At 40.2% G+C, this 22,739-nt stretch overlaps 1 protein-coding gene across 6 annotated transcripts in view; it reads right to left on the reverse strand.

Annotated features, from left to right (window-relative positions):
• Nucleotides 1-22,314, reverse strand: part of Grk4 (G protein-coupled receptor kinase 4) — a 78,427-nt gene extending 56,113 nt beyond the window's left edge. For 3 of the 6 annotated variants that reach the window (XM_075943840.1, XM_075943838.1, XM_075943836.1), the window contains exons 1-5: nucleotides 22,131-22,314; nucleotides 21,585-21,680; nucleotides 17,409-17,521; nucleotides 16,256-16,330; nucleotides 4,874-4,980 (exon numbers count right to left, since the gene is read on the reverse strand). In XM_075943840.1, the coding sequence (XP_075799955.1) occupies nucleotides 4,874-4,980; nucleotides 16,256-16,330; nucleotides 17,409-17,521; nucleotides 21,585-21,680; nucleotides 22,131-22,182 (443 nt within the window). In that variant the 5' untranslated portion in view covers nucleotides 22,183-22,314. Of the gene's footprint in view, nucleotides 1-4,873; nucleotides 4,981-16,255; nucleotides 16,331-17,408; nucleotides 17,522-21,584; nucleotides 21,681-22,130 lie in introns of those variants that run through there. The other 3 variants (XM_075943839.1, XM_075943837.1, XM_075943841.1) reach the window with 2 other exon arrangements.
• Nucleotides 22,315-22,739: the final 425 nt, after the last annotated feature.

The following is a 22,739-nucleotide window of genomic DNA, read 5'->3' on the forward strand; positions in this document are numbered from 1 at the left end:
GGTTGCTGTACTTCCCCACTGAATTTAGTCAAAAGATATGGTAGCACCAAGAGATGTTCTTAAGGATCTCCTTAATTTCAAACATAACCTTTCTTACCTCCACTGTGGAGAAGCAATCCCATGGTAAGCAATCCAGAGTCCTCATGGTAGTCTGGATCAATCATCCTTCCTAAAGCAGTTATTCCTTTCTTAGTCTGTTTGTTTAAGGACATTAGAAGCCCAAAGACCAGCGGGAAGTATGAGCTTCCAATTCAGTGGAATATTTGTACTGTCTCCTGGCAGGTGCAGTTCCCCCTCTGGAACCAAAACTTCTAGGCTAGTAGGACTTAAGGTCATAGGAATAGGAAGCAAAATCTTCCTGCTCACTAATACCCTTCTTTAACTCTTAATTCCTGGATCCATGGATCCTGGCTATGGGAAAAACAATATCATATATTGGATGTTGATGTAAAGCAATCACCACCTTCCGAAGAACCCTGCCCCAGCAATCCAGACTACTGTCTCCTAATTAGCTCTGTAATTGTGTATTCAAAAGGTCATTCCATTTTTCTATCTGGCCAGTTGCTTCAGGATGGTAGGGAACAGGTTAAGACCAATGGATTTCATGATTGTCGGCCCACTGTCTCACTTTTCTAGAAGTGAGTTCCTTGGTCAGAAACAATATTGTGTGGGATACCATGATGGTGATAAGGCATTCTGTAAATCCATGGATGGTAGTTTTTACAGGACCAGTATGTGCAGGAAAGGCAAATCTATAACCAGATTAAGTATCTACCCTAGTAAGGAAGTGTCCAATATAGTCAACCTGTCATCAGGTCACTGGCTGGCTGCCCTGGAAAATGGTGTCCTATCTTGAGCAGATCTGGCACTGAGCAGCAGCTGTCAGATTTGGTGAGTAGAAGTTCGTGTTGTCAATCACACACTCTGCTACTATGGTCATTCTGGTTTTGGGGCAATGATAGGGTTGACTGGGGAAAGAGGCTGACTGTCTACAGAATAAGTTATCCTATGTGCTTAATTACTGAACCTTTCTCTGCTCAAGTCATCTTTGGATGGGCATTTACATGGGAATGAGCATCTTCACGTCCTTCACCCATCTGGACAGATTCATAAACTTTTCCCAAAGGTCTTTCTCACCAATTTTCTAATCATGCTGAAAAATTTCCAAATCCCTGACCATCTAATCAACCCACTGAAGAAAAACAAGAAAATGGATTGCTGCTGCGTATCTCATACTTTACAGATTAGTGGTCAGATAATACCTAACTCAAGCAGCTCTTGCACATACTTTCCCACCCTCCAAGCTCCCCCTAAATTGTATCCAGAACAAAGTTTTTTTTTAAATACTTATATTTTCTTTTTTATTTCTGTTCTGTATTGTTGGGTTTTGTTGTTGTTTGCTCTTTTGGAGACAAGGTCTCTTTTTTGAAGATTGATTTATTTTTATGTGCATTGGTGTTTTGCCTGCATTTATTCTGGGTGAAGGTACTAGGTCCCCTGGAACTGAAGTTCCCACTGCATGCAGGAGGTACAGTAATAAACCACATCTGTCCAGAGGAATCTTCAAAGCACAATGAAAATGTCACTTAAATATTCTCAGAGCTCAGGATAAGCTTTTCCACATTCTCAGGTCTTTAGTTTCCTTTCTGTGAGACAAGTGATTGTCCACACAGCTACAAAAACACCACCTTCTTATTAACAGATTTCCTTAGAAATCACTTTTGTCCCATGCTCATAAGGAAGCCGAATTTAGTCTAATGTCATACTTAAGAACTTCCATGCCACAAGGACATGTGCTCAACTATGTTCATAGCAGATTTGTTTGCCATAGCCAGAATCTGGAGACAACCTAAACGCCCCTCGCCCTAAGAATGGATAAAGAAAATGTGGTACATTTACACAATGGAGTACTACACAGCAGAAAAAAATAACGACAGCTTGAATTTTGTAGGAAAATGGATGGAGCTAGAAAATATTATTTTGAGTGAGGTAACCCAGACACAGAAAGACAATTATCACATGTACTCACTCATAGGTGGCTTTTAAACATAAACCAAAGAAAGCCAGCTTACAAAACACAATCCTAGAGAACTTAGACAACAGTGTGGGCACTAAGAGAGAAATACATAGATCTAATCTACATGGGAAGTAGAAACTAAAAAAAGACAAGATCTCCTGAGTAAATTGGGAGCATGGGGACCTTGGGGGAGGAGAAAGGCAGGGAGGGGAGCAGTGAAAAATGTAGAGCTCAATAAATATCAATAAAAAATGTATAAAAAATTTTTAAAAAAGAAAACAACTATCTTATTATTAATTTTATTATTTTATTATGACTTTTAATATATAAAAAAACACAATTTTGAATGGTGATCTTGTAACAGTGCCAACCCAGTTTAATCAGTTTTGTGGAATCATTCGTAATATATATATATATATATATATATATATATATATATATATTTACATTATCTATAAATAAAGAGTTTTAGTCCTTTCTACTAAATTTGTTTGCCCTTTCCCTTTATTGTATTGGCTAGAATCATTGCTGAAAGGACTAATCAGCCCTAAAGCCTTCTAAAAAAAAATTCATTGATTGATTGATTGATTGATTGATTCATTCATTCATTTTTTTAGCTTTGGAAGGGGGTCCTGGAACCAGCTTTGTAGACCAGGCTGGTCTTGAACTCAAATAGAAGATTCACCTGCTTTTAATCCCAGCACTGGGGAGACAGAGGCAGGAGGATCTCTGTGAGTTAGAGGCCAGCCTGGTCTACAGAGCTAATGCCCGGACAGGCTCCAAAGCAACACAGAAACCCTGCCTCAAAAAACAAAACAAATAAATGGTATTGGTTAAATCATTCCAACAGTCCTAAATGGTTCAAAAGCTCCAAATCTTTTCCTGCCCTGATTTTGTGTGGGTGTGTGGGTGGTTTCAAGACCGGGTTTCTTTGTATCTTCTGCCCGACTCCTGCCATGATATCTATTTTTTATTTTTTTATTTTTATTTTTTGATTTTCGAGACAGGGTTTCTCCGTAGCTTTTTTGGTTCCTGTCCTGGGACTAGCTCTTGTAGACCAGGCTGGCCTCGAACTCACAGAGATCCGCCTGCCTCTGTCTCCCCAGTGCTGGGATTAAAGGCGTGCGCCATCACTGCCCGGCTCTGCCATGATTTTTAAAAAATATTGTGGGACCACTATGATGGCTCAATGCAAGAGCACTTTCTGCCAAGCCAGACAATGAGTTCAATTCCCAACATCCACAGGGTTAGGAAGAGAGAGCCGAGTCTGGCAGGTTGTCCTCAGATCTTTGGACAGGTGCTATGGTACATACTATCCCCTCAGATAGTGAAGGAATTTTAAAAAGTGGAACATCTACTGTTACTTGGTAAATTAAATCTTGTGTTAAGTTTGTAGCCAGGTGGTGGTAGACAGGCAAGTGAATCTCTGTGAGTTCAAGGTCACCCTAGTCTATAAAACGAGCCAAGACAGCCAGGGTAACACAGAGAAACCTTGTCTTGACAAACAAACAAACAAAAGATGAAAATAATAATAATAATTTAATTTTTCATTCCTGAAATAAATACCAAGAAGTCACTGTTTATGTATTAGGTATTCATACATTTATTATATCGTTTAACCTAACTTGCTAGTTTATGTTAAATATTCTTCTGCCAATGTTAAATAAAGGAAAAATCTGTTTGACTCTAATACAGGGACAATGTTATGTTCATATGAGTTAAAATGCATCCCCTTTTCTATTTTCTAAACGAATGTGAAAGGCACAATTACCACTTCTAAAAACAGCTGACAACTAGCGCAGCCGCATACCCCTATCGTCTTCAATTTGTGTGAAACTGTACTTTAATAAATGCTCCTAGTCACAAAAAATAAATAAATAAATAAATACATAAATAAATAAATAGAATTTCCCTGTCCTGTTTCAAAAATCCAGAGAAAAAATACTTTCAGGAAATGCTTAGATCTAGAAAAAATATTTTTAGACTCTTTTCTTTTTTTTCTTTTTTTTTTTTTTTTTTTTGGTTTTTCGAGACAGGGTTTCTCTGTAGCTTTGGTGCCTGTCCTGGAACTAGCTCTTGTAGACCAGGCTGGCCTCGAACTCCCAGAGATCCACCTGCCTCTGCCTCCTGAGTGCTGGGATTAATTTTAGACTCTTTTCAAGCTACACACAAGCACTTTGGAAAGTGGAGAAATGATGGCCCAAAATTATCATAGAAATCCTGTTATCTTGGGGCTTGACATCATGGCCTGCTTCAATATAACCTTTATGCACATGTGATCATTACTCTTCACTTAACCATTTCTACATAAAGTTACTGAAAGGGATCATCTTAATTGCAAAACTATCCAGATAAGAACTTAACTTGCTAAACCAAAGAGAGAGGGAGAGGGAAAAGAAGAGAGAGAGGGGGAGAGAGAGAGAGAGAGAGAGAGAGAGAGAGAGAGAGAGAGAGAGAGAGAGAGAGAGAGAGAGAGAAAGAGAGAATGTTCAAAAGCTGGGTGGTGGTGGCTCAAGTCTCTTGGCAGATTTCTGAGTTCCAGGACAGGAAGGACTATTATACAAGGAAACTCTGTCTTAAGAAAAAACAAAACAAAAAACTTAACTTGTATAAAATAAAAATTTTAAAAAAAGACTTTTTGTCATCCTCTATCTTAGAGTTACCAATAGATACTACGTACACAAGCCAGTTCTAGCACATGATACATGCTTACCATCTTAGAACTTCAGAAGCCAGAAATTCAATACTAACTTTAGCTTACAAAGTGAGTTTGAAGCCCACCTGGGCTTTATAAGATTATGTCTCAACAAACTCAAATACCCATAATATATGCAAGGTCGAGCATAGAACACTTACCCAGCACATTCCTGGAAAACATTTTTAGGGGAGGAATTCTGCTTCAAATTCCATTTACAGGTTTTCACAACAGCTGAAGGTATCTGTGATAAGGGGACTTCTGACTTCTAAATATTGCATAAACCAAATATACAAAAATTAGTTTTTTCATAGTTTATCAATCATACAAAGGACATAATGCCTACTATAAATTTTTGAGTATATGAAATATTAAGTCAAAGTCCTAATCCAGTACCACCCTCCAGCATTTAGTCTGCTTTCTAGATCTGTTCTTAAAAACTCAAAACATGTATAGAACAGAAAACAAGATCTCAAGAAGAATTTGCATACCCACATCTACTGCCATATCACTCTTGTTAGCCAAAAATAAGAACAGTGGGACTAGGGATATGGTTGATAGATAGGATATGCATATAGCATGCAACAAGACCTGGGTTTAGTACTGCACAAGCCCAGCATGAAAAACAGCCTAGGTCCATGAACTGGACATGGCTGGACAGACATAAAAAGGAAAAAGGATTTTGTTTTATATAATGTATGTTTTGTCTGCATGAATGGGCACCATGTATGCAGAGCCAACAGAAATCAGGAGGGCATCAGATCCCCTGAAACTGGAGTTGTGAGCCATCAAATGGGCACTGAGAGTAGAACCAGGACCTCTGGAAGACAGCCAGTGCTCTTAACCACTGAACCCCCTCTCCAGAGAGCAAGAAAAGGCTTTTAAAAGGACATTCTTGGGCTAAGGACATAGCCCCATGTCATAATACTTGTCTTGAGTTCAATCCCTAGCAATGCAAAGTTAATTAATTTTAAAACATTAGAAAAGTAATTATTCTACAACATAAATGATCATTAAGAGCATTACACTGAACAAAATAAGCCAGTTCCAAAAGTATTAATTTCACTTATGGATATATATGTGGGCAGTTAAACTGAAAATGGCAGGAAGTAGAAGAGTGATTGATACGTATGGGAGAGAAAAGAGATCAAACTGCTGATGTCAGTGCTTTCTTTTTGAATGATAAAAAGACTGTTTACATAGCAGTGTAAATGTACTTAACATTACTGAACTATATACACTCAGAAACAGATACCACACACTCTAATCACAGGACATGGAGAAATTAAGCAGGTATTGACCAGGAAGCTTCCACCTGACTAATTTGTTCTCACAGTACCAGAAGGTGCTGTGTGTACTTATCGGGGAGAAAATCATCCACAATCTTTTTTTTTTTTTTTTTTTTTTGGTTTTTCGAGACAGGGTTTCTCTGTGGCTTTGGAGCCTGTCCTGGAACTAGCTCTGTAGACCAGGCTGGTCTCGAACTCACAGAGATCCGCCTGCCTCTGCCTCTCGAGTGCTGGGATTAAAGGCATGCGCCACCATCGCCTGGCTTTTAATCATCCACAATCTTAACCAGCTGTAAACCCTGTGAGCTACAACAATGGACAGCATAGTGAGGTATATCCATGGATGCAATTGTAGTGCACATATTATGGGGATAACAAATCACTTTCCGGGTGAATTTAAGACCAATTCCATAAGAGGAAACTCAAGCCTACTACTGTAAATCTAGCCCCAAACCCATGACCCAGGAGTTCAAAGGCCCCAGGGGTGAACATATTATTATTACTTTGCTAAGAGGACATAGAATGAAACTGCCCTCTAAATTTGTATCTTTATACCCATAGATCAGTAAAGTTCTTAGTCCACACTAGAGGACTTTGTGGTAGGTGGTTAAGCAGAAATCACAATTGATCAAAATGTAAATAAGTGTTTATGGAATCCTCAGTCACAATGGGACATCATGTTCCTTCCCTCGAAGATTCGGGTACTCTTCTTAAAAGAGGGGATAGAAAGATTACAAGAGCTACAAGTTGGGAAGAACTGAATCAAAATGGTATCTCCTGGACATGACATGACCACTATATTCATGAACTTTCATTAGCTGTGGCTGCCTGCACAAAACCTTCACAGGTTCAAGTCAGTCATCAATCTAGCAAGAAGGGGAAAGGGCTCATAAGCCCCACCTTTAGAAAGGGGGCTACTGGCACTTGATGTCTGTTGAGGAAAGAAGACTTGGTTTTCATTAAGGGTGTGGTCCCTGATAAGTCAAATCATACTCCAGGGCATGGCTCCATACCCTTGAGTTTATGGATGGTGCAAATAGGACTCGGGATTATTTTTTTAAAAAGAAGACTTAAGTTAGGAGGAGGTAGAGTGTGAGGGTTGAACCTGGGAGGAATTAGAGGAGAGATGGGAAGTAAATATTATCAAAATACATTGTATGCATGAAAGATATTCTCAAATAATCAATAATTAATCAATTAATATTACATTGAGAAGAAATAGTTGTTGGGTGTGGTAGTGTATGCCTTTAATCCCAGGCGTCAGAGGCAGGATGATCTCTCTGATTTCAAGGACAGCCTAGTTTACACAGATATTTCTAGGACTACTGGGGCTAAGTACAGAGACTCTGTCTCAAAAAACAAAACAAAGAAATGGTTAATGTAAATTTCATTGTATATTTCTCAATTACAGTTTAAAAATTTAAATCACACAAATATCTCTTCAGATTTTTCATCTTCATACAAACAGGAAAATATATGTGTGTATGTATAGCCTTTGTAAGCAGGCACTGACTAAACATTTTATTTGTCAATTTTACTACTACAAGCAAGCACCATTACCACCAACACCTCTAGCTTTTTGGTTCCCACAGAATGGGTTCTTAAGAACAGAATAACAAATTCCACTATCTGCATGAAGTAATACTAAGGGTACTCAAAGAAATGAAATTTGGCAAATGAATATGTTTCATTTTGTGGAGCTTGGAAAATCATAGTACGTGCACCATACCACAGATACATAATCAGGATTTCAATGGGCAACCGCATGAGTTCAGAAAAGGCTGATTCTGTAATCACACACTTAGTAGAGGTTATGACCATTAACCAAATACCTGTACAAATTAACATGGACAATTGCTCCAGCATGTCTCTAGTAAAATCAGAGTTTTTTTTTTCATATTACAACATAAAGCATATTACAAGTATACCAAACAATACTACAGGAAGCAGTTATAGCAAAATCTAATCGCACTTAAAAAGATAGGCTTAATAAACAGAAAGGGGTAATAAAGACCCTTAGAGATAGACTGCACATTGCTTTGTTAACTTTAAATTTTAAAATGCTAATGAAAAAGAAAACAACAGCTACAGAGAGACAATGAATAGAAAAAACCATTGAACTAAATCAGCCTATATACTTTAAAGATGTGTGGACGACAGAATGGAAACCAGGATATGTGTTACACTGGGGAAGTGGTTTTGCTTTTGTTTCCACAGGAGAAGAAAAGCTATGGATACCATCAAAATTGACAAAGATTTGATTTGAATATGAGAGTCCCCTCGAGAGTCAATATCAAACAGCATGGCAATTCAACCTGGCAAAAAGGAAAACTTCCCAAAGTCATGGTTGGGGCAGGGTTTTATTTTTCTCTTTCCAGGAGAATAAAAGTACCCAACTAAGCAATCTGAAGACCTCTGTTTTACCTATACCTCATACCGAAATGGCAATCCTGTCTCTAGGAGTCTTAGAATGAGACTGTGTTGAAAGCTGTTTCCTCCTCTCTAGGGCTGGGATTAAAGGCTTTCAGCACCGTGATTAAAGGCGTGTACCATCCAGTTTCTATGGCAACTAGTGTGGCTACTGGGATTAAAGATGTGTGTTACTATAACCTGGTCTGTAAGACTGACCAGTGGTACTATTTTTTATTTATTAAAATACAATTGAAATGCCACTATACTTTTGGACAAATGAAGCATCTGAAGAAGAGAGAATCATCCAGAAAAAAATGTCCCAAGAAAAGAAGTAACTTGACCTAATACTATAGTACACTTCTAACAGGATACAATTTCATAAATCTTTCAAAATGCTTGTTTTTTGCTGTTCTCTAAAGACATGTTAGGTAGATGGTCTTTATGTAGTCCCTTTTAAAAACTATAGCTGGTTTTGGAGTTGGAGTGTGAACATCTAAACCCAAGAATGCATGAGAAAAAAAAATCCAAAGTCTGTCTCATGTCAGAAGAGCTACCTGGTATGAAAAAGAAGAAAACCAAAATCTAGGGACTATTATATTATTACTAATTTCACATCCCTTGGATTTATTTCGACATTTTAAAACTTTTCTTATTTATGTGCATTGGTGTTTTGTCTCCACGTATATCTGTATGAGGGCATTGGGTAGCCTGGAACTGAAATTACAAACGGCCACATGGATGCAAGAAATTGAATCCAGGTCCTCTAGAAGAATAGCCAGTGCTCTTAACCACTGAGCCATCTTTCCAGCTTAAAACTTTCTTTTGTTTTGTTTTTTTGAGGATTTCTCTGTGCAGCAGTACTGGCTGTCCTGGAATTTGCTTGGTTGGCCTCAAACTCCCGGAGAACCACCTACCTCTGTCCCCTGCCTCCCAAGTGCTGGGATTAAAGGCATGCCCACCACTGCCTGGCATGTTTCTTCTATTAAGGTATTTAAGGTTATTTTTGTTATACCATATATATGTTTCTATTTTTTGTTTAAAATATTGTACCTACACAGCGCATTTAATGTAAAGTTTTAGCCCTTGGAAGTTACTTAAGATAATAAAAACATACAAGTTAATAATCATTCATAACTATCAAACTTATAGTCATGTTAGGTATGTTTTCAAGGTTATAGAGATATATTTTAGATAGGTGGTCTTCAAACACTTTAGAGGCCTACATAATATAGCATTTAAAATGTTTTAATAACATCAGGCTTTTCTTTACAATGAGACACATCTGCTCCATGTGGCACTGTTCTACTTCAACAAAGGATGTTGGGCATCGAAGTACCTCTATGTGGAGCTTATCTTCTTTGTGGCAAAAGCTAACCATTTGGAGGGAGGGGGAGTGGAGTGGGGGGAGGGGGAGAAGGGTGGGAGGAGGGGGAGGGAATGGGAGGCTGGGGGGAGGTGGAAACTTTTTTCTTTTTTTTTTCCTTTTCTCAATAAAAAAATTTAAAAAAAAAGCTAACCATTTGGGCAAGAAGCTGCCCTTGCCTCAATTGTTGATAGTATGCTGTCCAAACTGGACAAACAGAACACAAAAAAAAACAACTGCCGAGCATTGCCAAGACAGGGTAGGATGGTCACTCCTAATTTCCTGATTCTCAAAAATGTCTGTTAGATATTCTAGGCCTATAGGCCAAAGTTACAGGTCAAAGCTGGATATATCAACATCACTGAGGAACCTAAGATGACCACTGTCCAGGCAGCCAGCTATTTCTGTCATTTCTTAAAATTATTTGCTCTGCACATCTTGTTTGCTCAGGTAATATTTCCATCTCAGATCTTTTTTTTAAATATTTATTTATTTATTTATTATGTATTCAGCATTCCTTCCATGTATGTCTGCAGGCCAGAAGAGGGCACCAGACCCCATTACAGATGGTTGTGAGCCACCATATGGTTGCTGGGAATTGAACTCAGGACCTTTGGAAGAATAGTCAGTGCTCTTAACCTCTGAGCCATCTCTCCAGCCCCCAGTCTCAGATCTTTAATGAGGTTGAAGACATTTACAGTGCTCCTTAATCTTGTAAGAAAGTAAATTAGGAAAAAAAATTAAAAATAAAAAAGAAAGTAAATTAGGTATGAAACTTTAGATTTATCAGAAGAAAATGCAAATGAAGGATTTTCTCTAAATTTGACAAATACAAATGGACTGGATGTTATGAATGTATTTCTTACTAGATAACTGTTCTTACTGTATACTTTTGTTTTGTTAATAACTTTCCTTTCTATTTAGACAATACCTGATAATCATTCTTACAAAAAGGGAGAAATGTCATGGGAATTTTGTCTGTATTGTGGTCTGATATCCAGTGGAGTCTGGCATTGGTTTGAGAGGCAGGGTTCACATTCAGCTGACTGGAATCAATCACAGAGTTCCCTGAAGGACTCAGAAGAGAAAAAGAGGTCCTCAGAAGAGGAAGAGGTGGGGCCATGTGGTTACATGCCTTTTTTGAGCCAGGAAATGGGTGGTAGTGATGTGTCATGGTCATTTGCAGTTCTCTCAGGTTTGTTATTTATCTATTTATTTATTTGGTTTTTCTTTTTTTTTTTCTTTTCTTTTCTTTTCTTTTTTTTTTTTTTTTTTTTTTGGTTTTTCGAGACAGGGTTTCTCTGTAGCTTTGGATCCTGTCCTGGAATTAGCTCTTTTTTTTTTTTTTTAAGAGACAGGGTTTCTCTGTGACTTTGGAGCCTGTCCTGGAACTAGCTCTGTAGACCAGGCTGGTCTCGAATTCACAGAGATCCGCCTGCCTCTGCCTCCCGAGTGCTGGGATTAAAGGCGTGCGCCACCATCGCCCGGATTTATTTGGTTTTTCAAGACAGGTTTTCTCCATAGCTTTGGAGCCTGTTCTGGTACTCTGAAGACTCTGTCTCCCAAATGCTGGGATTAAAGGCATGCACCACCACCATCTGGCTCTCTCGGGTTTATATCCTTAATATCTATCCCCAAGTTTTAATTTTTAATAAATGATAAATAACAATAGCCAGTAACCATGTAGGTGTCCAAGAGTCATGACACCACTGGAGCCATGCTGATCTGAGTGCCTGTGCTGCCACCCGGGGCCATGGTGTCATCCAGGCCTGCACTGCTGCCGAGGGCCATGTCTGGGTCATGGACTTGCAGCGAGGGTCTGAGTCAATGTCTGTGGCTTCTGTTGCTTCTGTTGCAACTGAGGGCCATATGGTTTCCTGTGGTCTAATCGGCCATCTGGGACCATACTGGTGCCCAGAGACCATGCTGCATTAAGGGCCATACAGATCTAAGAGGCACATACTATTATTCAAGGCCATGGTGACTTCCTGGTCAGGGCTGGGGATCATATCTGGGTTTGTGACCCTACGCAGTCAGGGTCTGTCTTGATGTCCATGGCTTTTATTGCCAAGGGAGCTATGTGGATTCATTAGGTCTGGGCTGTCACCTGGTGCCATGTTGTGTCCAAAGGCCATGCTGCTTCTGGGGCTATGCTGGTCTGGGTGGCCAGTGCCACCACCTGGTGCCACAGTGACATCCAGAACCAGGCTACTGCCACCAAGGGGGCTGCCAAGGACCATGTCTGGGTCTTATCACAGCCAGGATCTTTGTTGAAGTCTGTGGCCCAGGTTGCTACTGAGGGTCATGTGGAAATCCAGGGTCAGAACAGCCACCTGAGTGTGACACCTTCTTCTAACTTCATTAAGGCACTGCATACAAGTTATGTACAAATATAATGCTGGCAAAACACTCATATATACATCAAAAATAAAATAAGGGGCTGTAGAGATGATTCAGCAGTTATTCTTCCAGAGGACCCAGTTTTGGGTCCCAGAACCCACATGGCAACTCACAACCATCTGTAACTCCAGTTCTAAGGGATCTGACACCCTTTTCTACCCTCCATGGGCACTGCATACACATGGTATACAGACATACATGCAGGCAAAACAACCATTCATATAAAACAAAAATTAAATCTCAAAAATAAATTTTAAAAATGTTTTTAAAAAGCCGGGTGGTAGTGGCGCACGCCTTTAATCCCAGCACTCGGGAGGCAGAGGCAGGCGGATCTCTGTGAGTTCGAGACCAGCCTGGTCTACAGAGCTAGTTCCAGGACAGGCTCCAAAGCCACAGAGAAACCCTGTCTCGAAAAACCAAAAAAAAAAAAAAGTTTTTAAAAAGAAGAACAATCAAGGAAGATTCTAATATCAACCTCAGGCCTCAAGAAGCACATGCACACGTGTACTGATACTCAAGCACATACATGTACACATACCACACACATTTTTTAAAAAGGGGGAAAAAAGGAAGTTCACAAAAATCTTTCACCAAATGCTATAGGTTGAGATTTAGCTGGCATTTCAGAGATATGGGGATCTAGGATCTTCAAGAAATGTTTAGGTCACAAGTACAGAGCCTTCCTGAAAGGATTAATGTCCACCCAGAGCAGTGGTTCTCAAGCTTCGTAATGCGGTAACCCTTTAGTAAAGTTTGTCATGCTGTAGTGACCCCAATCATAAAAATATTTTCACTGCTACTTCATAAGTGTAATTTTGCTACTATTATGAATCATAATGTAAACTATCTGCTATTTCCAAGGGTCTTAGGTGGACCCATAGATTGAAAACCACTGGTCTAGATAGAGAATAGGCATGCCCCTTCCTACATTCTCTTTTTTCCCTTCTCTAATATTATCCTTAAACTTTGTATTACCTTTTATTCTTTTTTGCTAATTTTTGAGTAAGAGTTTCAGGATGTAGTCCTGGCTAGCCTAAATAAAACTCACTATATAAACCAAACTGGCCTCAAACAGAAATCCACCTGATTCTGTCTCCTGAGTGCTGGGATTTAAGATGTGCACCATCATGACTAGCCAAAACTCTGTTCATCTTTATGGAGTACATTATAGTAATTAAATGTCTATACAGCAATGTGTATTCATCAATCAGAGTAATAAGAATTTCTATCTCTATCATTTCTATCTAATCATTATTGATGTAGCCTGAGAATCTCATACTCTTCTAGTCAATTTGAAACATATCAGGGTGTTTCAACTAATAATTACCCCATTGTGCTAAAGGACAATTAGAATCTTTCCACTCCTTATTTTTGATTCCCTCTTATTCAAATTGTTCTATCCCCATTTCCCCCTATTTTCGACAAGGCTGACTTTTTGGTTTTACAATTCAGTCCTTGTCCTTCTCCCATGTGATACCTCAGTCTCTACATGTTTGGCTCCTGGCACCGATATCTACTAGCTGTGCAAGTTTGGATATGTTACATAACTATGCCCTTCAATCCAATCACATAAAAATAGTAAGTACATCACCAGGTTGTTGTGAAGATAAAGTGATTTATTACATGCATAAGGCTTAAAGTAGTCACTAATGTTAACTACCATTGCTAGTAACACTTCTGTTACAATATAGGACCCTTCCCAGAACTGAGGATGATCTCTGCCTCTCTCTGTCTCTGTCTCTCTGTGTATACATATAGATGTGTGTACTGAACCTGGAGTTTACTGACTGGCCATCAAGACCCTAAGTTGCTCATATCTCCACTGACCCAGAACGAAAACTACAGGTGTGTATCAATATTTTATATGAGTGTTGGTGATCTACACTTGGGTCCTCATGCTTGTACAGTAAGCTCTTAGCAATTAAGCCAGCTCTCTAGTACTGCTAAATAGCCTCCCAATCAGAAAGGAAATTATTTATAGCATTAATTTCAGTTATAACAAGTTTTAATAAGCTGCTTTTGCTGAAAAACATTGGCTCCTGATCTGGGTCTGGACTTACAAAGGACTTAAGTTTCACTTCACAACATAACAGTGACTAAAATAAACATAATCTCTTATCTTATTCTAAATCTCATCCTTATACCCACAGATAAATCTAGCTACCACCCCTCATTCAAGAAGTCTCTCTATAAAGCAAATGGAGATTATCATAGAAAACCACAGTTGGACGTGTTGCTGAGATCATTGGGAGCCTAATCTCAAAAGATGTATTTAGCCGGGTAATGATGGTTTGACTTTAATCTCAGCACTTGGGAGGCAGAGGCACGTGGATCTCTATGAGTTCCAGGTCAGCCTGGTCTACAGAGTGAGTTCCAGAATAGCCAGAGCTACACTGGGAAACCCTGTCTCAAAAAACAGAATGAAACGAAACAAAAACAAAAACAAAAAAAGAAAGAAAAGTTTATCTAGAGCTGGAGAGTTGGCTCAGAGGCTATGAGCACTGACTGCTCTTCCAGAGAACCTAGGTTCAATTCTCAGTATCCACATGGCAGCTCACATCTGCCTGTAACCACAGTTCTAAGGTTTCTGACACACTCACACAGACACACAAGCAGCCAAAACACCAATGAACACACACACAAAAAATTACTTCAAAAAAAGATATATCTATATTACAGCTCCCATATCAATGACTCAAAGAATATCACAGAAGAGGGGGCAGAAAGACTATAAGAGCCAGAATACCTGGAAGTCTGCTATGAAACAGAAATGGCTGCATAAACAAGACCAGAAAAATGGTATATTAATAGACATGTTAACCAAAAGCAGTAAAAATTTTCAGCATCCCATCCCTCGACAAAAAACTACAGGCAACTAATGACTGCTGAGAGAATTAGCCACTCAAAGCTATACAAAGAAACCCTGTCTCAAAACAAAAGACAAACAAACGAAAAGCTTTCTTTGGTGGCAAGTGGTTAGATTTAACATGCTAGGATATACCCTCTACCCCTGTCATGGGACACTACTTTGGCATGGGACATTACTTATATTAATACAGCAATACCCTAAACTTTAAGAACCTAGTAAGACAAGAGAAATACAAACTGGGGCTGAAGAGATGACTCAGCAGTTAAGAGCACCTACTGCCTACTCTTCCACAGGACCCAGGTTCAATTCCCAGCACCCACAAAGCAACTTACAACTGTCTGTAATTTCAGTTTCAGGAGACCTGGTTCCTTCTTTTGTGCACATGTGGTGCACAAATAAACAAAACACCCATTAACATTTTTTTAAAAAAACGAAACCCAAAAAAACTAGAGAATCATTGTGATGTGATGTGATAAAACACACACACACACACACACACACACACACAAACTAAAAAAAAATGTATACGAAGAGTCCCTGAGGTACACATTAAAACAAAAGGGATTTGGCCAGACATAGTAACGCATGCCTTCAATCTCAACAGTCCTTGAGGTAAGTAGTCCTTGTGGGTCTGAGGCCAGTCTGTAGGCAAAGAAAGTTCCAGGCCAGCCAGTGCTGCACAGAGGGACCCCTTGCCTGTATGGATGTGGATAAATCTAACGAACTAAGATAAAATAAAAATAAACAAACAAATAAGTAAATGGATTTGTCTTTTTTTTTTTCGAGACAGGGTTTCTCTGTGGCTTTGGAGCCTGTCCTGGAACTAGCTCTGTAGACCAGGCTGGTCTCGAACTCACAGAGATCCGCCTGCCTCTGCCTCCCGAGTGCTGGGATTAAAGGCGTGCGCCACCACTGCCCGGCCTGGATTTGTCTTTTTAAAAAGAATAAAAACTAAGACTTATAAAAACTTTCAGGAAAAAAATGTTATCCCAAATTAGGCAAATAAAACAGAATTCTTTGAATCAATATTCTAAAAGACTTGTTATTTCTTCTTAATCTAAACAAAATACAAAAGAGAAACATTTGTAAGAAATCGAAAGCTTTAATGTATTTGTTATATCTTCTCCAAAAAGTTTAAAAAGAAAAAAGAGCTACATACACTTTGTTACTTACAAAAAAAAAAATCTTTATTAGAAAGAAGAAACCATACCTCTTTGAAGAATTTATTTAAGATGGCTAGCCCAAACTCTCTTTGCTCCTCTTCAATGGTAACTTCATACTCTGCCTGAGTGGAGATTAGGAAAAAGAAAAAGGTTAGTGATTTTACTCACCAACAATATTTCGTAATGCTTTAAATTATCTGACAAATGAACTGACAAAGTACCCACTGAACCAGAAAAGAGTTCTATGGGTTAAATTTAAATAGTTCTCCAAAAATGTAAGTACAATACCAGGGTAAAAGTGTTAGGGAGAGCCAGCATGGTGGTGCATGCCTTTAATCCCAGCATTTGGGAGGCAGAGACAGGCTGATCTCTATGAGTCTGAAGCCAGCCTGGTCTACAGAGTGAGTTCCAGGACAGCCAGGGCTACTACACAGAGAAACCCTGTCTCGGGGAGGAAAAAAAAGTTGAGTGAAAGTTGGTGTGTTAATCTTCTTATCTTCATTGTCAATTTGACTGGATGTAAACCCACCATGGAAACATACCCCTACACCTTCCATGAAGGTGTTTCTGGAAAAGATCAAACTGAGCAGGAAAGATGTACCCTATGTGGACAGTGTACCAGCCCATAAGCTTATAAAAAAGGAGAAAACAGAGTTAACGAGATGGTTAGCAGTTAAGTATACTTACTGCTCTTGATAAGGACTCAGATTCAGTTCTCAGAAACTGCATAGTGGCTCACAATAACCTGTAACTCCAGTTCCAAAGAATCCAATACCATCTTCTGGCCACCAAGGGGGCCAGACATACATATGGCACACATCCACACAAACATGCAGGTTCTCAGACATAAAATAGTTTTTTAAAGGAGAAAGCAAGATGAAGAGCAGCATTCAACTCTTGATGATTTTTCATATGCAGAAAGTACTCATTAAGAACCATAACCTCAGCAATGAGGAGTTGGAGGCAGGACTGCTACAAGTTCAAGGCCAGGCCAAGATACATTTTAAGAGCCCTGATCTACAAAGTGAGGTCCAGACCAGCTTGGGTTTCAAAGTGAGACCCTCCCAAAAGAGGGAAGGAGAGGAGGAGAGAAATATGACATCAAGGCAACTACCAATTCTAGTTTTTAATATCTAAAGTCTAGTTTTTAATATCTAAAAGTACAAAAGCAAACATGCAACCCTGAGATGAATCACTCACCACTGCATCCAAGAATTCAATGCATCTCTTTAGAGCTGGTTTTGTATCACAGAACTGTCTGAAAAGAAGTCTTCCTATTGGCTGCTTGTCACAAAGGCTGCTAAAATCCTTTTCTGGGTAAAGGGGAGAAACAAGCATAGTAGTTACTACCTACTTAGTTCTATTCTGAATCTATTTTCTGTTTTCACTCAATATAATGAAAGTCAAAATGTTACTTCTATTATTATTTCTAGATGACTAGTTCTTTTTACTAATTTAAATTGGTGATCATACATTTAAAAGACACAAGTAGAAGCTGGGAGATGTCTGAGTTGGTAAAGCGCTTCCTACACAAGCACAAGAACCTGAATTCATGGCTGAAGCACCCACATAAGAAACTGGGCACGGTGGTGTATTCCTGTAATCCCAGGGCTAAAGAGGTGAAGACTGGCCAGACAGTCTAGAAGAATTGCCACACTCCAAGTTCAGTGAGCTACTCTGTCTCAAAAACTAAGAATGATCAAGGAAGACACCTAATGTTGTTGTCTAAACTGCACATGCACAAACATGTACAGATACATGCACACACAAATATAAAAAAGGAATAAATAAAAATAAAAACAAAATAGGAAGAACTGATTGTGGTAGCCTATGCTTATAATCCTGGCATTCGGGAGGCTGGGGTAAAAGGACTATACATTCAAGGGCAACCTGAGTTACATGCTAAAATTCTGTCTCAAAAAACAAAATCGGCCAACCAACCAACACTAAGATACATCCAAAAACAACTAATATTTGTAAGGATTTGCAAAGTTTAACTTGAAATAGATTGTTCTTCTCAAAAATAAAATATATAGGAAATAGATAAGCCCTAGGGATAGCCATCCACAAGGAAGGCAGGAGCATAAAGGGAACTTTCTACTTACTTCACCCACTCTAGGTATCTAGAACAAACTGCATATGCAGCAATGTACTAAATCAGAATTAGTTTTTAAACTAATCAGTTTAAAACCTCTCTCCATCCTCATACTCTTTATACTTGCAAACAAAATTTAAATTATGTTTATTGATTTGTTTGCTTTTTTATGCTCAGTGATTTTTAACTTTCCCTTTTATAGTTATTTGCTTAATTTTTCTTTTTCATAGAAAATATTGTATCCCTTGCCTCTCCTTACCTTACTGTTCTGAGAATAAAACCCTAATGTTCCAGCATTGTGTCAAAAAGAATATAAAACAAGGTTCCAAATAACTCAGCCAGATGGTAGCAACGCATGCCTTTAATCCCAGAGACAGAGTCAGGCTATCTCTATGAGTCTGAAGCCAACATGGTCTACAGAGTGAGTTCTAGGACAGCCAGGGCTACCCAGAGAAACCCTGTCTCAAACCCTACCACCCCACCCCTAAAAAAATTCTAAAACAAAAGCATTATTTAGAACAAGTAAATCTTCAGCAAGAAAGCCATGTTCAGCAGCAGGGGAAGGCAAATTAGAACAAAGTCTAATGATACATACGGATTAAAATGTAACAGTGAAACCCATTACTTTGTTTTGTTTTTGTTTGGTTTGTTATGAGACAGGGTCTCATTATGTAGTCCTGGCTGGCCTACAACTTCCTATGTAAACCATGCTGGCTTAGAACACACAGAGATCCACCTGCTTCTGCCTCTGTCTCCAGAATGCTGGGATTAAATATGGGTACTACTGCATAGGCCCATTATTTTCTATGCTAATTAAAAACAACAGAAGGGGGTGGGGGAAGAAAAGGGGAATGGAATGGAGGGAAGGAGAGAGGAGGGGGACTAGAGGGAGATGGGAGGATGTCAGCTGGGAAGGAGGCCAGCTGCTCTCCTAGCAGTGGCTATGCTGGTTGTTTATTGTCAACACAAATCTTCCTAGACATATCTAGGAAGAGAGAAATTTTTCTTTAAATTTATTTTATGTGTGTGAATATTTGAAAGTCAGAAGAGGGCACTCAATCCCTTGAAATTGAACGTACAGATGTTTGTAAGCCACAGTGTGGGTACTAGGAATTGAAACCAGATCCTCTGTAAGAGCAACCAGCATTCATTACTACTGTGCCATCTCTCCAATCCCAGAAGAGAGAATCTTAATTGAAAAATAGCTCCATAAAATTGGCCCATAGGTAAGTTTGTAGGCCATTTTCTTGATTAATGATTGATATGGGTGAGCCCATTGTGGGTGGTTCCACCCGTTTAGGTGGTCGTGGGGTATATATGAAAGCAAACTGAGTAAGCCATAGGAAGCAAGCCAGTAAACAGCTTTCCTCCATGGCCTTTGCTTCAGTTTTTACTTCCAGATTCCTGCCCTAACCTCTCTTGGTGATGGAGTATGACCTAAGAGTTGTAAACTTAAATAAATCCTTTCCTGCTCAAGTTGCTTTTGGCCACAGTATTTTCACAATGGCTAACTAAGACAGTGGCTCTCAACTTAAAATGGATAAACATAACTGATGTCCCAAAAGTAACTCTAAAGCTGAGGAATTACAGTAAATGAGCAAACCATAACAAATCCCTCCATTATGGAGTTATTAATAGCAAGTAATTCTGGGAGTCTAAGCCATTCATTTGAAATCTTTGGGTCTAAATATGGAAATGTCTAGGCAAGTGAGCTAGGAATTGAGTTCAGTAGGCAGAGTACTTTTATATATATATCATGCACAATGCCCTTAGGTTCCATCCCTAGCATCATATATACCATTATGGTGGTACATGCCCATAATCTTAGCACTAGGAGGGGAAGGGGGTAAAAGCAATATCAGAAGTTCAAGGTCATCCTTGTCTATGTAGTAAGTTCAATTTCAGCCTGGCCTACATAAATGTATGTCTCAAAAATATGTCTAAATAAAGCATTGAATTGTGCACATCTACAAGTCATCAATGACCAGTGATTTAATTCTCCAAAATTAGTAGGTCAGTTCAAAGAAGGATTCTGTCTCCACCTACAGGAGAACTCAAAGATACCCTGGAATGTCTAAGCCCAGAGGAATTGCTAGGTACTCCCTAATAGGAAGTTCATTGCTGAGATGCAGGTTACTGCTTCCTCTTTACACTCCTTCTTTTCTTGATACTGTCTGTAGTAGGTATTAAAAAAGAAGACAAAATAATCTTTAGAACCATTCTTCGGACAATTGTAGCTCAGCCTGAGTTTTGGCTGAGTCTGTTCCTGTTGTGGTTGTTTCTTGGCCACTTCAGAGAAGACCTAAGATCAGAGTTCTCACTCCAGTTTCCCTCCTCAGTTGGTCAACAATGAGAAAGGCTTCTCTTTAACCTAAATGCCCTTCAAGTATTTGGAGGGCACTGCTCTACCTCATGGAGATTGTATTCTGAGGGCAGAGCACCTTCACCATTTCATATTTCACATTTCCCTTAGGAGGACACCATGTGCTCCCCCTAGCAGCTAACACATGCTTCCTTTTAACACATTCTCTCTCAGTAACCTAACACATGCTGGACCCTACCCAGAATAGTAAGAATGCAGAGACTGCCACCGTCTCCTCTTGAATTATTTGGACAGCAGGATCAGAAGCCAGGCCAGGAATGCTTTGAAAATAAGTAGCCTTAGATCTCTGGCCTTCAAGTCCCAAGAAGATAAACAAAACAAACAAAGAAACAAAAGGCACAGAAATGGGACTTAGCTGTGTTCATGATGTCTCTACTTGGATCAGCATGGACTTGGATCCAATCAATCTTTAGCTCCAGGAGATCTAACACCTTCTTTTGGCTACCACAGGCACTGCATTCATATGCACAAAGCCATACATAGACATAGCTTTAAAAATTTTAGATTAATTTGTCTTTAATTTAGGTGTATGGGTGCTTTACTTGCACATATGTCTGTACGCATATGCACAGGGCCGGAGGAGGCAGAAGACGGTATCTCAATCTGAAGCTGCAGACAATTGTGAGCAGCCATGTGGATGCTGAGAACCAAACCTGGGCCCTCTGCAAGAGCAGCAAGTGCTCTTAACCACTGAGCTAACTCTGTGGTCTCAATCTATACTAACTTTTATTAATTAAAAAAGTCAGCCATCAACTTTCATGACTGCACTCTAGAAAACAAAGTCTCTCCTACACACAAAAGACTAAATGAAGTTATAAGGAAAATGAAGAATTAGTAGCATCTAAGTAATGTTGAATGTCAGATACCCTATAGACATAAGATGGCACGACTTACTCACCGATGGAGCATCTTAGGTCACAGCACAGGCTAACAGGGGGCAGCTTCAGGATCTCCCTCCATTTTTTACTACGACCACTCTTTTTGCTAAGTCCTGCTAAATTTAAAAAGATAAGGATTTAGATTTCAAATTGTGTTTTGTTTTTATTTTTCAGACAGGGTCTTGTTATGTTCTTGGGGATGAGCAAAAAAGGAAAGGTTGTGGCTTAATAGTGATGTGTTTATGCTGGGAAGTGGTGGCTCACGCCTTTAAGTCCAGCACTCTGGAAGCAGAGGCAGGTGTATCCCTCTGAGTTGGAGGCCAGCCTGGTCTACAGAGTGAGTTCCAGGGCAGCCAGGACAACACAAAGAAACACAATAAAGGTTAGACCAGATTGACCACTTGCTGACACCTGCCAAGCAGTAGGACGAAGCCAGGACTGGTTCCGGTGGGATCAAAACTCCCTTAGAGGACAATGTGAAGGTCCCACCGAGATCAGGATTCCCTGGACTGGAGTTCCTAGGAAACACTACCTTCGGGGAGACCGGGCGCCTGGGGTGTACATACCTTGACGAGCTTTCAGTAGCAGACTGTTGGCCATGATGTTCTCGAGTTCCATGGCCCGCCGTCTGCGCCGCCGGCGCTGAGGTGGCGGAGGTGGAACTTTTTGGGGTGTAGGCAACGGAGGCGGGGAAGGCTGGCGGGGAGGAGACCCGTGAGCCACAGTCGCAGGCTCCGCGCATGCCTCGTCCTGCGGGGCACAGGGCTTCGGGTTGCTGGTCCGCCTCCGCCGTTTCTTCCTCCGCTTCTTCCTCCGCTTCTTCTTCCTTCGCCACAACTGCCACCAGTGTCGCCGCCGCCGCCGCCGCCGCCGCCGCCGCCGTCGCCGTGGGCTCAAAGGCAGACTAGGGGAAGGCTCGCCACTGGCTCCAGCTACGTTGTCCGGGCGAGGGGTCTCCGCTATCGGCGCCGGTGCGCGGGCGCTCGAGCCCCTAGCATCATCGCCCGAGCCCAGGGCGCGTAACTCTCCCCTCAGCGCCGGGTCCTGGGGCGGCACTGAGCCTCCGCCGCTCCCCACTCCACAGGGGAGCTCACTAACGGGAGAGCCGTCTCCGGCGGCGACGGCTACAGCAGCCGCCGCCGCCGCGGCCGCCAGATAACTCGCACGGCAGCACG

The sequence above is a fragment of the Microtus pennsylvanicus genome, chromosome 12 (genome assembly GCF_037038515.1).
Source record: "Microtus pennsylvanicus isolate mMicPen1 chromosome 12, mMicPen1.hap1, whole genome shotgun sequence".
NCBI classification, from domain to species: domain Eukaryota; kingdom Metazoa; phylum Chordata; class Mammalia; order Rodentia; family Cricetidae; genus Microtus; species Microtus pennsylvanicus.